Source organism: Aptenodytes forsteri, unplaced genomic scaffold (genome assembly GCF_000699145.1).
Source record: "Aptenodytes forsteri isolate BGI_AS27 unplaced genomic scaffold, ASM69914v1 Scaffold239, whole genome shotgun sequence".
In the NCBI taxonomy this organism is placed as follows: domain Eukaryota; kingdom Metazoa; phylum Chordata; class Aves; order Sphenisciformes; family Spheniscidae; genus Aptenodytes; species Aptenodytes forsteri.
This window is the reverse complement of record NW_008794743.1, coordinates 1401409-1416744: the sequence shown is the minus strand read 5'-3', so window position 1 is coordinate 1416744 and position 15336 is coordinate 1401409. Positions and strand designations below refer to the sequence as shown.

General features: G+C 38.5%; 1 protein-coding gene across 1 annotated transcript in view; it reads left to right on the top strand.

The window, feature by feature from the left end:
• The window catches only part of CA12 (carbonic anhydrase 12), a 25909-nt gene extending 12343 nt beyond the window's left edge, over positions 1–13566 (top strand). Inside the window, exons 4-10 of the mRNA XM_009273993.1 lie at positions 1096–1238; positions 2155–2250; positions 3951–4014; positions 4477–4634; positions 5712–5838; positions 12380–12464; positions 13485–13566. Coding sequence (XP_009272268.1) covers positions 1096–1238; positions 2155–2250; positions 3951–4014; positions 4477–4634; positions 5712–5838; positions 12380–12464; positions 13485–13566 — 755 coding nt within the window. The remainder of the gene's footprint in view (positions 1–1095; positions 1239–2154; positions 2251–3950; positions 4015–4476; positions 4635–5711; positions 5839–12379; positions 12465–13484) is intronic.
• Positions 13567–15336: the final 1770 nt, after the last annotated feature.

The window sequence follows — 15336 nt, the reverse complement described above, 5'->3', positions numbered from 1 at the left end:
TGAGTCCCCATCCCTGGGGGTATTTAAAAGACGTGTAGATGAGGCGCTTAGGGACATGGTTTAGTGGGCATGGTGGTGTTGGGTTGACGGTTGGACTCGATGATCTTAGAGGTCTTTTCCAACCTTAATGATTCTATGATTCTATGAAAACAGTAGAGCTCAAAAAAAGCTTCTAAGCACTAGCATAAAAATACAACGGTTTGCAGCTGTTCCCTCGTTAAGGTTTTGAGCATTGTTTCCCCTGCAAAACACATCTGGGACACTCCAGAAATAAACTGTATTCACACTGGAAAATAATAAAGATAAGTTGCAAAGAAATAGATCTGTTCTTTACATAAACCGTTGCTTTATGAAGTACCTAACTTCTCAAGTGAACAACTCAGGTTCTGCTGAGTTGAGAACTACTACTGTAATTTCTACACAAAAAAAGTAACCCAGCCTGCCTTCCACACTGGAGAGCATTAGCGAGCAAAAGGGAGGGTAATGCATACAAAGGTCTCCCTCCAGCATGTCAAGAGAGGAAATGCTAGCTCTTAAGGCCCGTGATTATCTTGCTGCTTGATATCAATGCTCTGGGTTTCGGGGGGAGTGGGGAGAGGGGAAGTTTATTTGGTTTTGCCATATGCTCCTAAAAGAAGATTAAGAGGCAGAGGAGTTCAATATAACAAGAGTTTAAAAATACCATGAGAAATATTAATTTATTAAGCCATTTTCAACCATTATAAGGGGGTTGAAAGAAGGCACATGAGCCTAAGCTTTGCTTCGACATGTCAATAACTGTCTCTTCAATAAGACTGAGATAACTTTGCATTCTTCAGGGAGAAGAAAGATATCCATTAGCAACAATTCTCACATTCAATTCCTTTAGTTTAAGAAAATAGGAAAAGGGTGTATTCTAAATTCTCCTGAATTGCCTAGAAAGGGTTAAAGACAGCTAAAGTGTTAATCTCCTGCCACAGACTGAGATGGATTTGAGTTAAGAATCTGCTTTGTTCATGCTCCATACATAATATACTTAGACACAGTATTTTTATTTGCCCTGTGCTTGAAAGCTGTGGTATCATTTGCTCCCATCTGGTTTTGGTCTGCTTACAGTGAAAATGTATCTGTCGCCTACTATGTACATCAGAAACCTCCCATTTGAATACACCGCATCTCAACTTCACCTACACTGGGGAAACAGAAACAAGTCAGAAGGCTCAGAGCACACAGTCAGTGGGAAGCATTTTGCAGCAGAGGTAAGACAAGCTCAGATCAGGGAAAGAAACAAAGAAGGTTGGGCAAGTCCCATTGTTTCAAAGTGGGATCTTTATCTTGGGTATACGACTGTAAAAGGCTGCAAGGCTCTAATCCAAGTATTTATGATCTGGGTATATACTAAAAAAATGCATTGTGCACTGCAGAATGTGGACTCCGATGTACTTTCATGAATATGCCACAAGTCAGGGAGTTAGAATTTAGGTTCTAAACTCAGGGCTGGCACTCAGTCACTTGAGTAATTTCAAGCAAATTGCTAGATATTTGACACCTTGGTTCTTCTCTGTAAGCCAGGTATATCTTTTAGCTGCACGACATTGCTTCTCTGTCTACCCTTACTCACCTTCTATCCAGCAAAGAACTATTTGTTATCTTTTCTAATCCTAAATTAGGGATTGGGGATTCCCAAAATCTATTTGGGAATAGATTTTGAAAAGCAGTACCAATCGGATATTTACCCCAGAATGATTAAAAGATAAATCAGTCAGAATAATTTGCTTGCATAACAGCACTTTAGGAATCTGTTTCTTCTCTAGTTACATTTAACACCAGGTTTTGCATTCTAAACATCAGAGAGCCCCAAGAGTGCTAAGGTGTTACTTTTTCAGAAAAATTTACTAGCACTACAGTCAAGGTGCCTTGAAGCTGAAGTGATTGATCCTCTTTCCCCACCATTATGTAGCGGGGGGGTAACTCAGCTACAGCGGGGCTGGGAGCAGGAGTTCCAGGACCTTTTGCTTTTCTCTAAAAAGATCTTACCATCACACCCAGAAATCACTGAAGGATCCCATTGTATTGTCTTAGCCTGAGGTGGCTGCCCTCGTCCTTTTTAGCTGTGAAACAGAAATGTGAGCATGCCTCAGACGTTACCATAACATAGTATCTCCTTACTTGTAGCTGCATATTGTACATTATAACTCCGAGAAATATCCAGATATAACAGCAGCAATGGACAAAGCGGATGGACTGGCGGTTTTGGCTATTCTTCTTGAGGTAGGATGCAGGACCTTTTTTTTTTTTTGTTTAGAATATGCTTTCAATCATTAAGTCATCAGAGACCTTTAATGTACAAAATTACCTAGATTATTTAACGATGCTGTGGCTGAATAAAGGTTCTTCCTTTTCTCTTTCACAAAGAAGGGCCAGATTCCAGAAGCACATACATAAACAGGAACAAATTTTAAGAGAAGAGGAATTCTGAATATTTCCTCATGTTTTTCAGTAAATTAACTTCAGCTGTGTTAAATCCGTTTTTGCATTCACTTACAAACTAAGGATTGGTAGAGTTTATCAAACAACAGACAACAGTGAATTTCAAGCTCACTTACTAAAAACTGCCTCGTGTAGCATGAAGCAGTTTTAACACAGCTGAGAGACATAGGCAGACACAACCCTGGCTTTGGCCACTATATGTAATTAGGATTTGACCACAGTCTTCAGATCGCAAACTTCCCAGATTCTTTGAATCTCAGATTACAGTAAACAAGGAAATTCAGTATCCTTTTTAAGATGACAGAAGGACAGCTTTCCAATTTTCCCCTCTAAAGCCCCACATACAAGCAATTAAAGATAATGATCTGAAAGAAAAATTTTTAGACGTTTGTACATATATAATTCTCCTTTTTCTTGCTATTAAAATCCTCAATAAGGTAACTATAAAGATGATTTTCTGCAGCGTAAAAAAACCTGAAAATACCCAGGTTTTCACATTTCCATCAAAAAAGTGAAAATGTTCTAGTTAGCAGACAAAGCTCTAATTCTCATTAATATTATCCAAGCTCACTTCCTAGCAGCTCTAAGACTTTGACAATAATTTTGTGTTAAATTTCACTTCATTTGGAAGTTGCAGCTGTGAAAAGTGTCAGAATATTGTATATTATGCTAGGGAATAATACTGGGATTCTGGTTATTTCTAAGCAATGGTGTTTAAAAATCAAATAAGGAAACAATGGAGATCAGGTCTTTGAAAAACTTTCAGACAGCTGGTGGCTATTACAGTTGATCTAAGGGCGCTAGTTTACTATGTCTGGTTGTCAGAGGAATTGCTAAGCACCAACTCTAAAGAATTCATAAAAAAGGCATTGATTATTAGACTGAAAAGCTGCTGGTAGCAGTTGAAAAACATGGTCTTGTTTGATAGTTGAGTTATAGCCCTTGCCAGGTAGTTGAGTTATAGCCCTCGCCAGCGGCCCTGCGGTACCCAGTAGTGTAATTCTCTATCTTCCTGGACTGTGAGGAGCAGCAGACTAAAAAATGTTTGTGGGTGGGAAAATGTGGCTTTGACTAGAAACCAGTAGATGATCTGAGAAGCCTGTCAGTTGAGAACTTATGCCTGCAATGTTCTCAGAGGAAACGGTTTCTCTTCATTTGCACAGCGTGCTGAGCAGTCAAGAGCAATAGGGTCTTTCAAGTGCACACAAGAGGTCTACGCTGCAGTTGTTCAGATAGCATTATGACAACGCAGCTCTAATAGCTCTGGAGCGAGTAAGAGCATTATTGGGGTTCTGAGAATAGTGTTAATGTTTCGAGTAAAAAGGGTACTTAAGCTGTTCTAGTATATGAATATCTGGACAGTGAAGACACTTGCCTTATGACAGAGGCCATCAAATACTGCTGTCTGCTGCGTGCAGAGGCAAAGACTCATACTCAGACTGCGGTGATTTGCACAGCTGTTAACAGTCTGCTCATTACAGATTGGACCCTTCAACCCATCCTATGAAAAGATCTTCAGGCACTTCCGGAATGTGAAATACAAGGGTGAGTGGCTATAAGCCTGCACTGGATTGAGAATGGCTAAGAGTATCAGATGTCACCCTGAGAGCGATTGAACCGGCTGAAGAAACAGTCCAGAAATCCCAGGCAAACCTGTCACAAACTGTGAAAGACTTCCAAATGCAGTGCATTTCTTTGAAGATTGTATGGCTAGCATTCACCACGTGTTTCTGACTGGGCCTTATTTCTTGCCCATGGTGTTTTTTGGTTAATATGGCCACAGTTTATCTTACAGAATTCTGATTTGGTATCTAAGACAAGATTTGTACACAGGAAACCTAAAAAGCTGTATTCCTTATTAAACTGGGATCATCTCTGTTAAAATGTATTTTTCTTTTCCTAGTGATATGGCTGAAAGCATCCTACTTACTGAAAAGCAAATTCACTTCACTGGTACACTACCTGTGTAGTAATGACGCAGCATTTAACATGCATATCCTATTTTAGATCAGATGGTCCAAGTACCTGGTTTCAATATTCAAGAACTGCTTCCTGACAGACTGGATGAGTATTATCGCTATGAAGGATCCCTGACAACTCCTCCTTGCTACCCTAGTGTTCTCTGGACAGTTTTCCGCCACCCTGTTAAAATTTCACAAGAGCAGGCAAGTTTAAATACAGCATGTGTTTTCCTGATTGGTGTCTGCTAAAGAATAGTAAATGCATATTCTCATTTCCTGGATTTCTCTTACGTTCCTGTAAAACTGAAAGATGACCATTGCTAAAATCCTTTAAGTGGGAAAAACAGCACAGAACTGACATAAATCAATATCCTATTCTGTTTGTAGTTAGCACGTTTTCAGTTCACCAGAATAAATAAAGGACAGACAACTGCATAGCAATTGGTATAGTATCAGCTTGAAAAATCACAGTCAAGTTAGATTAATTTCTGTTTTCACTATGTACTTACTCCCTGCTTTGAGTCTTCCCATGAGTCACTTCCAGATCATTTTTGTTCAGGCTTCATGTCTGAACCCTATTCACTACGTATTTTAGTGGTACTTTGATCATGACTTAGTTAGGTATGATAGGTTGGGTAGATGTTAACTTTCTAAAAAGCATGTGATGTGTTATTTGTCAATCTTGAATCCCCTGGCTTTTCTCCAACTTATGTTTTTTGTGCTCACCTAATTAACTTTTTTTGTTCTTAGGTGTCCACTTACATAGACTATAAACTCCCAATCACTATCTTCTGATTCACCTAATTATAAACACAGGGGAAAAGTGTTATCGCCAAAATCTCTGATCAAATTACTGCACGCTCCTTGTTATGAAAGTCCATTCTTCACTTTGTCCATTCTGCCAGATCATGTCTTTAACGAAGTAGAGAGTTCTTCCATAACGTAGCTTTTAGTACTGCTTAGGAGTTAGACTGTGCTAGGGAGAACATGCTGCAAAGGGCCACCATGTTTCCTCTCATCCAGCCTTCCTGGCAGATAATTACCAAGCAGGATTAATTTTATCAGAATGTAAACAAAATACAGGTGTGGGTTTGGAGATGTCACACTGTTTACACATTATTCTGTATTTGGGCTCACAGGCCACGCAAGACTTAGGTATTACTTAACGTATCCTCTTCCCTTTGACTACCCCTTTGATTTCAAACACACCCTCTCAGTGATCATACACTGGCATTGCTTTTGCTGTATTCCGGGAGCTGAACAGGGTGCTTCCCTTTACAGTTACTGGCACTGGAAACAGCCATGTACTGCACAGAGAGTGATGACCCAGAACCCCTGGAAATGGTCGATAACTTCCGAAACGTTCAGGAGTTTCACGAAAGACTGGTTTTTATCTCCTTCCGTGAAGGTAAGTTGTATGAACGCTTCTATGCAAAGAGACAGTGCACAGTGATTTGTGTAAACTTGAAATACTGAAGTGGCAGTCCTGTTGCACTGTACCACTACAAAAATATAGCAATCTCATTTTCCCACAGTTCACTTTGTTCCCTGTTCTTCTCTTACTACATTGTTGCATGGGCAACTGTACGAGAATAAGGTATTCAGAGAGTATCTAAGAAGGCTTTCTTTCCACAATGGGTATCAGGCAAGCCCTGCAACCCTTCTGATCAAATGCAAGGAGATAAAAGAAGGAAGATATGTTTGGCCTTGTAATGCTTAGCAGAAATATTTGCTGTCACTCCAAACTCTAAACAGTTCTCTACAGCTGAGGTGTTTCAGTCAGCCTAAGTCCTTTAGCTGGCTGTGTCTCACCAGTGACATTTGCTGGTTCTCAGGAATATCAGGATTGTTTTTATGCAGACCACACATTTAAAGGGAATCACAACTTTGCCTTTCAGGGAGACTGTTTTGGGGATATTACATAGAATCAGAAGAGGTCCTTGAGGAATTCAAACTTGACAAATAAAAATAATTCATAACACTGGATTGTACGATCCAGTGTTACAAATGAAAAAAATTTGCCATCTTACGAGGAGGAACTGATTGAAAAGCTTAATTATGCAGTGTTACACAATGACAATACATAGGTTGGGGAGGGGGGGCGGGTTGCACAAAAACCTGCATCTGTGATGAAAAGCTTAGCTGTGCCCCACAGTAAGGCATTTCAGTATACTGTTTGTGCCAAATGTATTACTCCAATTTCTGTGTTGTCTTGCAAACAAATACTCTTAAGCAGTGGTGAAGCTGGCATATACAATGAAGGCAGATGAATCTAGGCAAGCCACTATACGATTTGAAATTGAGAGTAACAGATTTTTAAAAGAAAAAGCAGACTTCACAAAAAAGATTGGCCAAGCAGTAAACTTTCAAATAAATAAAACGTGTTAGCATATCATTTCAACTTTGCCTGCTAGTTTCTTCACAGTTTAGATGAAAGAACAGGTAACACAGGAGTTGTCTATATGGGGAAATTTCACATGACAGCCAGTGCAGGGAACAGTTCTCCCTGCAGGCATACTGCAGTAGCTGTTCTTGCCCTTCCCCTCTGCAGACAGCCCCTTTCATAATAAATCTTTTCTAATATAAAGCAATAAAGGAGAAAAGTGAAAATTAGAGATCAGCCATAACAAATCGCAGACAAAACATTTCTCTGAAATCAGAGATTATTTAGATTTGTTACCAAAAGTTGGCTGGTCTCTTTGTCAGATTAGCTGCATCAAAACTCCCAACCAGAGCAGTGTGGAGCATCAGCAGCATTTGGCCCTTATTTGAAGCATATCTCCATCTTTGAGATAAAACCCAGAGACAATTTCAGAAGTCATCCTGTGGCTGGGGACCATTTCAGTTCTCATGGAAACATTTTAAAATCTTTCTAAAGCTTCCCATAAGAGGAACATAATTCTACCACGAAGTTTCTTTTGAGTGCCTTTTCTGGAATTATTGCACATAACTTAGTAATTATTTAAATAAGTATGTTGATGCTACTGTCCTTGCTACTTAAGCACATTTCTCTCATTGAGTTCTAATGATTTAGATCTTCATTTCTCTGTATTTTTACTGGAGTAAGAAATATTTAACAGTTCTGAGCTGACTGACTATATGGCTTGAACCACAAGCCATGACTGCCCATTCTCCAGCTCTGCATTAAATCTCTACATTTCATAATCTCCAGAGCTCCAGAAACAAAGGCTACATCTCCTTAACTGCTGCATCTCCTGACTTTTATTTTATTAACCATTCTATCTGCAGTTAACATAGTGGATCCTCAGGAGAAGCCTTATGGACCAGGTATATAAAGAAGGGCAGGCTACAGTGCTAAAGGCAATACACAGTTTTCAGTGCAGTTCAGGGATCCAAAATACCTCAAGTTCTCATTTCTGTACACTCAGCAGAAAGCTACTGACTAGAAAAACAACTATTTTAACTTGCAGCACAGAAGCAGGGGCAGTGATTTAAGAAGAGATGGGATACTTCCCAATTTTGAGGTGCAGAGAAACAGCATAACATATCCTCTTGTTTAACGTATGATTAAAGAGCTGAAGATGTTACACCCAATCAGTAAAGTCATCACTATATGACTTTGTACTTTTTACTGAGCATCTTGAAAGGTGCTCAGGTTCTCAAGGACCCTCCTGTCTCTACACAGCTTCCCGTTTGTAAATAAAGGCCTAGAAAAGTGACTTTCCCCAAAAATAGCTGAGTAGTTTTCATCTACCCATCCTCATTCTGGAAGCTAGGAATGCATTCATTCCAGATACCTCAAAAAAAGGTCCCCAAGCCTGTTGAGACTACAGTGCAAAGCACTGTAAGCATCCACACTAGTTCTTTCCAGTCAAGCAGCTGAAGCATTTTTCTACTTTCATTGTCATTTCTCCATTCACCTCCTTGCTTATTTGCTGCCAAAGGTATCTTATCGTCTTTCCCATTACTAGCAGCAGATAGCTAAATATTTAAGTCTAAACTAGTTTAGTTTAGTTATATCTTTCTTCTATTTAAAACTACCATTTCTGCTCTTGAATTACTGCTGAGAGAAGTTACTCTGATCAATCATCTTTTTTCTCATTTTAATTTGTTTATAGTTTGGAGCCCAGTTTCAAGGTCTGACTAAAACAAAATACTGAGTACAGTTGGCTACCAAAATTTTGCATCAGTCTGCATCAGCTCACATGTGTTAACAAAAAATAAGATTTTTCCCTTTCTGAAAGATCATGAATACCTTTCTGCTATGTATGATGAAGAGTCTCTGCAATCTCTGCTCACGTGTAGTTCTCTGCAGTAAGCAATAACCTTAATCTTACTGCCTCAGAGTCAAAAATAAGTAACGGAACAACCTCCTTATCAATTTATCAGCTAAGAAAACTGATTTGTTTGTATTATGTTAGTAACAAGTGGAAACCTTATTTCTTGACTGTAATATGACTCTGCATTAGACAAAAGTTATTTCTGTGACTATATACAACTCACATACAGGGCATACGCAAGTCATGCTTGGGATTTTGCTGGTTCTGTTCCTTGATTTCTCGTTATATGCTATATAAAGCCATAATATTGTATTCTATCTTCTTGCCTCTTATCAAGTCCCTATGCCACAACTTGCAGAGTATAATGGTTATAGAACAATGTCTCAATTTAATCTCATTTTAAAACGAGAATTACAGTAGTAGTTCTCTTGTTGCTAGATTCTAACCAAAATATATAAGAAAATTACAAGTTTATCAAATTATCAACAATCCTTAATAGCCCCATAATTAATATACAAACTGGTATTAGTTGCACAAACAATATTTTGAGTAAACTAAAAGATGGCTAAATAGTGAAAAAGGAAAAGAACTAGAGTATGTCAGTCCTTTTTCTGCTTTTGTGGATTGGCCAACTAGAAACATCCCTCTCTCCCATGGCATCCTTATATTACCAGGAAGAGGGTTAAAACTTTCTTCCCAAACCTCCAATCTCAAACACCGGCTGTCAACTAGAGAACTAGTTTGGTCCACAATGGCTATTTTAGTAATCCCCTTCAAATCTCTGCTCAAGTCAGATTATGTACAATGATTTTAAACAGCAGAATCAGGATTTGCAATACAGGTGCCAAGTTTCTGAGACTATAAGGCTTCCTCTGCAGGGTCTTTCTTAAATCCATGCACAAACAATCTATTATAGCAATGCCACTGCAGAAACACTTCCTGAAGTAGCAGAAGTTCTGGAGTGAGCAGCTACCTTATGTTTAAGACCAGTTCACCATGGAATCCTAGAGATCCAACTTTTACTTTTTCTACCCTCTCAGTTCATCAAGATTCAATACCTGGTGGACTTGGCAAGGGTATGTTGCTGATTGCTAACTGCATCTATGAGCCAGTGATTTTCTGAGTCAGACTGTCAGTCAGAAATGAGAAATGCAGTTTTCCGTCTGTTTCTTAAGCTGACCTTTCAGCACCTGACTACCTTCTCTCTGTAAATCACACTCAATACTTAAAAGTAAAAGCTAGAGAGTTACAATCCATGATCCCAGTAACTGAAAATCAGATACTATGCTTTTCATCCAGGAATCTCTAAACACTTCACAGAAATAGCATAAGCATTATCTCCATCTGTGGCGGAAAATTTGACCCAGATGTGACTTTCTCAAAATTGTTGCTGTGAACCAATGCCAAAGCCAAAAATAACATTTGGCTCTCCCTCTGCTAAGCCACATTATTTGGCTCCCATGCAGAGGTGACACCAGCTACAAAAGCATTTTCAATGTATCTTCAAAGTTGGCATGATTTACCAGAGTTGAACTGTATGGGTTATTGCCCATCCTGCTGTTCTCACCCAAGAACTGGTTGGTCTCTATGGCTACGAAAGGCATTGCTCAGTGCTACTTTAATAGAAACCCCATTCAGTCTAAGTACATTTAATTACAAAAGCTCATTGACTCTATCAGTGAACCATAGAAAAATGTTCTACCCATTTCAAAAAAGGTATTCATCACCCCTGTAATCTCACATTCCACCTACTACGGTCACAAAGGCTCCCTCACAGGTGCAGCCCCTCACCTACGAAAGGCATTGCTCAGTGCTACTTTAATAGAAACCCCATTCAGTCTAAGTACATTTAATTACAAAAGCTCATTGACTCTATCAGTGAACCATAGAAAAATGTTCTACCCATTTCAAAAAAGGTATTCATCACCCCTGTAATCTCACATTCCACCTACTACGGTCACAAAGGCTCCCTCACAGGTGCAGCCGCTCACCTCAAGGAGGAAAAAAAAAAAAAAAAAAGGTTCCTGTCAAGGCACAATTAAAGTGCATCTCATTGCTGGCTGCAAATGCCCAGCCTGATGCAGCCAGCTGTACCACAGGTAGGAACAGAGCGCACTTATTAAGAAGGGAAAAAGAGGCTATACACAGAATCATGGCTTAGGCCAGGCAACCACAGAAATTTGTGAAAGAAATCCCGTTGTGCACACCCTAGACCCCTACTAAAGCAGGTTTTCAGAGCAACTTTTCTGCCTTTTCAGTGTCAAGACTGAGGGCTGCCATCTTCACCTGAGCACAGATGCCACAAGATGGGGCCATTGAGCTGTATTTTCTATCCAAAATGCAAATGACTTGAAGTGTTCAGTCATCCACATTTTGAAGCCAATAATTAAAATCTAAATTCATGCTCACTGTTAACAAGTACTACATTTCAAAATGTCTCTAATCTTAAAGGATTACTCAGCAAAACTCAAATATGTTTATAATGTATTTTGCCTGTCAGCAATCTATTCCAATAAAATCAGCTTCACATACAGGCAGCTGAAATTTATTACGATGTTCAAACCTTCCACTGCCCGCAAGTTAAATGGGAACTAGTGTCTAGTTTTGATTATAGCACCATGCTGAAATACTATCTAACTAAATTTTGCAAGAAGGTCTTCTCATCAGACAGAAATGCCCCCTACCCTTCCTCTTCAAACTACAAGCTCTTTTTCTACAATTATCTATTTGGTGTTATATTTTGTTGTCCATTTGACACACCTTTACTGTAACAAAACTCCCCTTTTTTAAAATACAGTTTTTCTTCAACTCCATGGATTGCAAGCGTCTTCTATTCAGTTGGACTTAAAATTAATAAAGCACCTAAGGGGTTCAATGGGATAAGGTTAAACTCCAGGTTTTACATTTCTGTTTCCTCAACAGCTGATTTAGTAAGACAAAATATTTAGATGGAATACATGAAACCTGTCAGCTTCACTCTGAAAGGGTTCTGATGTTGCTTAGAGAGAAACAGTCATTTGATAAAATATAAAAAACAATGTGTAAATGAATTATGAAAATGCAGTTAAGAAAAGAGTGCTCACCTTCAGGATCTTTGGGATGGCCAAAATAAATAAAAATCCTTTCATTGCCAAAAATATATATGAAGGTCATTATCAAAGACGGCATTATAATGATAATGCTTAAGATCTCAATGCAAAAAAGATCACTCAGTTCTTCATGCTAATATCCTGAATTCATTCTTCTCTTCTTAGATGCCTTTAAGCAATGTTCTCAACAGCAAAGCATATCACTCTTCAGCTGTCCACATTCAGTGGTGGAGTTCTGCCTTGAAAAAACAAAAAGCATCAAATTTAACAACCTTAGTTGCCTGGGGTTAGTTCTTCACTTTTGCTTATGCTTTCTTACACATTATAGCATTGAAATCCAAGAGTTTCTGATCTGCTATGCCTGTGCCTGCATGTTGGCTTTGTGACTTCAGCAGGTGTCTAAATTCACAGCATTGTGAACTGTGGATCCAGTTGTGGGATTAGGACCATCCAGTACACATCTATGCAAAGTTATCCATTCCATAATTGCAAAGTGGCATGAGCAGGCTGTAAGAAAGTTGCAGATGCAGAATGCAGATGTTATGACAGATTAGAGACTAACCTTCCCCTCTCAAGTAAATGAAATTAACTGTTTTGTATGCTTTCCCTCTTTTCCTAGGTTTTGTTGTTTCTGTTGTGATAGCCTGCATTCTGGGAGTTCTCATCATTCTTGTGGTAGCCTTCTGGCTACTGAAGAGGAAAAGGTAAGATGTCCGGCTGTCACATCACAGGAAAAGAAGTCAAACCAAATTTTTCTTCTGACACAAAGAAGTGCTTGTGTGTCTGAAACCTTGCACATTTTTTATAGTGGTAGTGTTTGAACTTTTATAAGATACGATCTCTTCCTACAAGCTTTGATTTGTTTTTATCACTGTAGACGTTATCTCTCCTGTACTATATACTCCAAAGTAATTCCATTTTATTGCCAGCAAAGTATGTTTACACAGCTAAAAGGTCTCTACTTGCTGCGACCTTTGTGCCACAGTGGCCACTATTCTGCCATTGTAGGAATGGTTGGTTTTTTGTGAAAAGCAACCATATGCAGTTGTTTTTCCACAAAATAATAATTACTGGAACAGTGCTCATGTAAACCCTTAAAAGATACAAGGACAGGAAATAGGGAATTGTATGTGACTACGGGGGAGAATACAAAACCACTTTCCACTCTAGGTACTGACTGCTCCTACAAGCAGTTAGGAAATGAGACTCACTTTCCAGACTAAGTGGGACAAGCAGGCTGGGTCAGTAACAGACTTACCCAGTTTTTCTGTTTCTCAGTTGCCATTTGTTCTTTTTCTTGTTCTTTTTGCTAGCATTGCTGCTCCTAATTGCTTTTCAAATCCTTTCATTTTTTCCTAGAATAGTAAGTGAAATAAGAGGGGAATGGAGTTTTAGAAAAAACCTCTCCCAAAGGTCACATCATTCAAGGGGAAGAAATCTGTACTGACAAGAGATCATTTAGCCAGACTGCTTGCCACCAAAGCCAAATTCTGGAAAAAAGACTAAGATTACAAACTTTCCTACAGCCTGATCCCTTTGCGATCAGCATTGATCGCCATGCAGAATGCGTTCTCCTGAAATATTTGTAACAATAAGCTACTGTGACATTTGCACTGGTACAGAGAAAAATAATCTCATGCATGCATAATGGACCATTTTAAGTAACCAATGGTGCTTTTCCTTCATTGGAATTACAATTATTTAATACATTTGTTTTATTTTAGCTGCAAAAAGGGACGTGAAGACAACAGAGGAGTCATCTACAAACCAGGCACATACAAAGAGGAAGACATCTCCAAAGTTTGATGCCCTGCTCTGTCACAAAAGCCCTTTTTCATTCATAGCACTGATTTATTTTGCTTTGGTGGAACACGTCTCTTGTTCTTGGCTAATGATAAGCCTTAAGAGTGTTCTAAAAATGTACCAGCCAAAAGTTTTCTGTAGCCCTTGTTCTCTTGTTTTCAGTGAATACTCCTGAGCTAAATTCCTCACCACATTCTTTTCATATTTGCTGCTTACTGAGTCTGGGTCTTTTAATTGATTTTACAGTTAATCCTAAACTCCAATTTTATGGTTTGTTTAGCACAGATTTTCCCACAGGTATTCAAATCTGAAGACGCTCATCAAGCTACAAGCACTCTTCCCTGCTAAATCAAAGTATTGGTTTTAGCATCATGAATATAAACAAGATAAAGGGCAATGTGTATTTGAGATCAGAATTTGAACTAGGTTGTTCAGTGGATACAGTTTTTAAAATCACAGCAAATGATTCACCAGTGGCTTTGTAACAGAAATATTAGAGGAAAAGACAAGTGTAATGCAGTAAGAGCCACATGGATTGTTAATGGGGTTCAAACCCAGGAACTCGGTGCTGAAAAAACCCTACTGCTAGAGGACCAGCTCACTTTCCAGTTATTACACAGCCTCACAAATCTGTTACGGAGGTCAGCCTCGGTCTGTCATTGGAATTAGAGAAGCATCTTGTCTTATTATCCTGCTCTTATTTATAGTGTGTCTATGAATGATGTTGAGATAACACACCTGCTGCTGCTTTTAAGACTTGCCATTTAATCATGAAATCTTGATTTTACAGTATATATTACAACTGCAATTATACAGTAGACAATTTCGCTGATTTAGTTCTCTGAATTTAGTAATTTAATTATTAGAAAGTAATCAAAATTATCTTTTCAAATCTCATAAGCTAGATACTCGAGTCTCATTATGCATTTTTTAAAGTGAAAAGCATAAACCTAACTCTGTTTCCACTGAAGACAATGTGAAATTCCATTGACTTCAGGAAGAATAGGGTTTAGCCAGTCTACCCTGAGATGTATACAGAATTCCTCTTGAATTTGACATCTAAAGTGAGGGTCTGAAATGCCTATACTTCAGTATACAGGCAGAAAGTGAGTGAGCACAGGCTTATACCTAAAATAACTTCAGGTCTGAATGCTGCTAAACACTACTGGGGAAATTCCAATCTGAACTTCACACTTAGATCCATTTTACATTCAGTAGCACCATCACCACATTTGTGATTTTAAATAAATAAATTGTTATTGTATGTGTTTTCTCCTTTAAAGATGGCAGATGCATACTTATGTTTTAGATTCTTCCCCTTCCAACCCCAAGAAAATTGTTTAATGTCAAAACCAAGCTTTTGAGTGAAAGGAAAAATAACTTATTAATACTTACTGTACATGAAATTTAGGAGTATAATCTTACAACTAAGTACATTGCATTTGCCAGCATTTTTATCTCACATAAACAAACACATAAGGATCACCCTGTTGAAATGTTTGAAATTACTTAAAAAGCAGCGTTTGTGTGCTATGGGGAACATTACTTACTCTTTGAATACAGGTGTTTGAAGATGAGAATAGACAATAAATTTTTACAATGTTTCTTTGGTTTCTCTTATTTCTTCTAGAAGAGTAACATTTTAATTAGTATTTTAATCTTCAGCTCAGCTGATTAGAGACATCGATCAATCACTCTCTTTTGCATGCAACATCCTTGGTATCTGTAAAAAGAAGCATAAAAACCTCAGCCAAGTACTATATGCTTACTGTG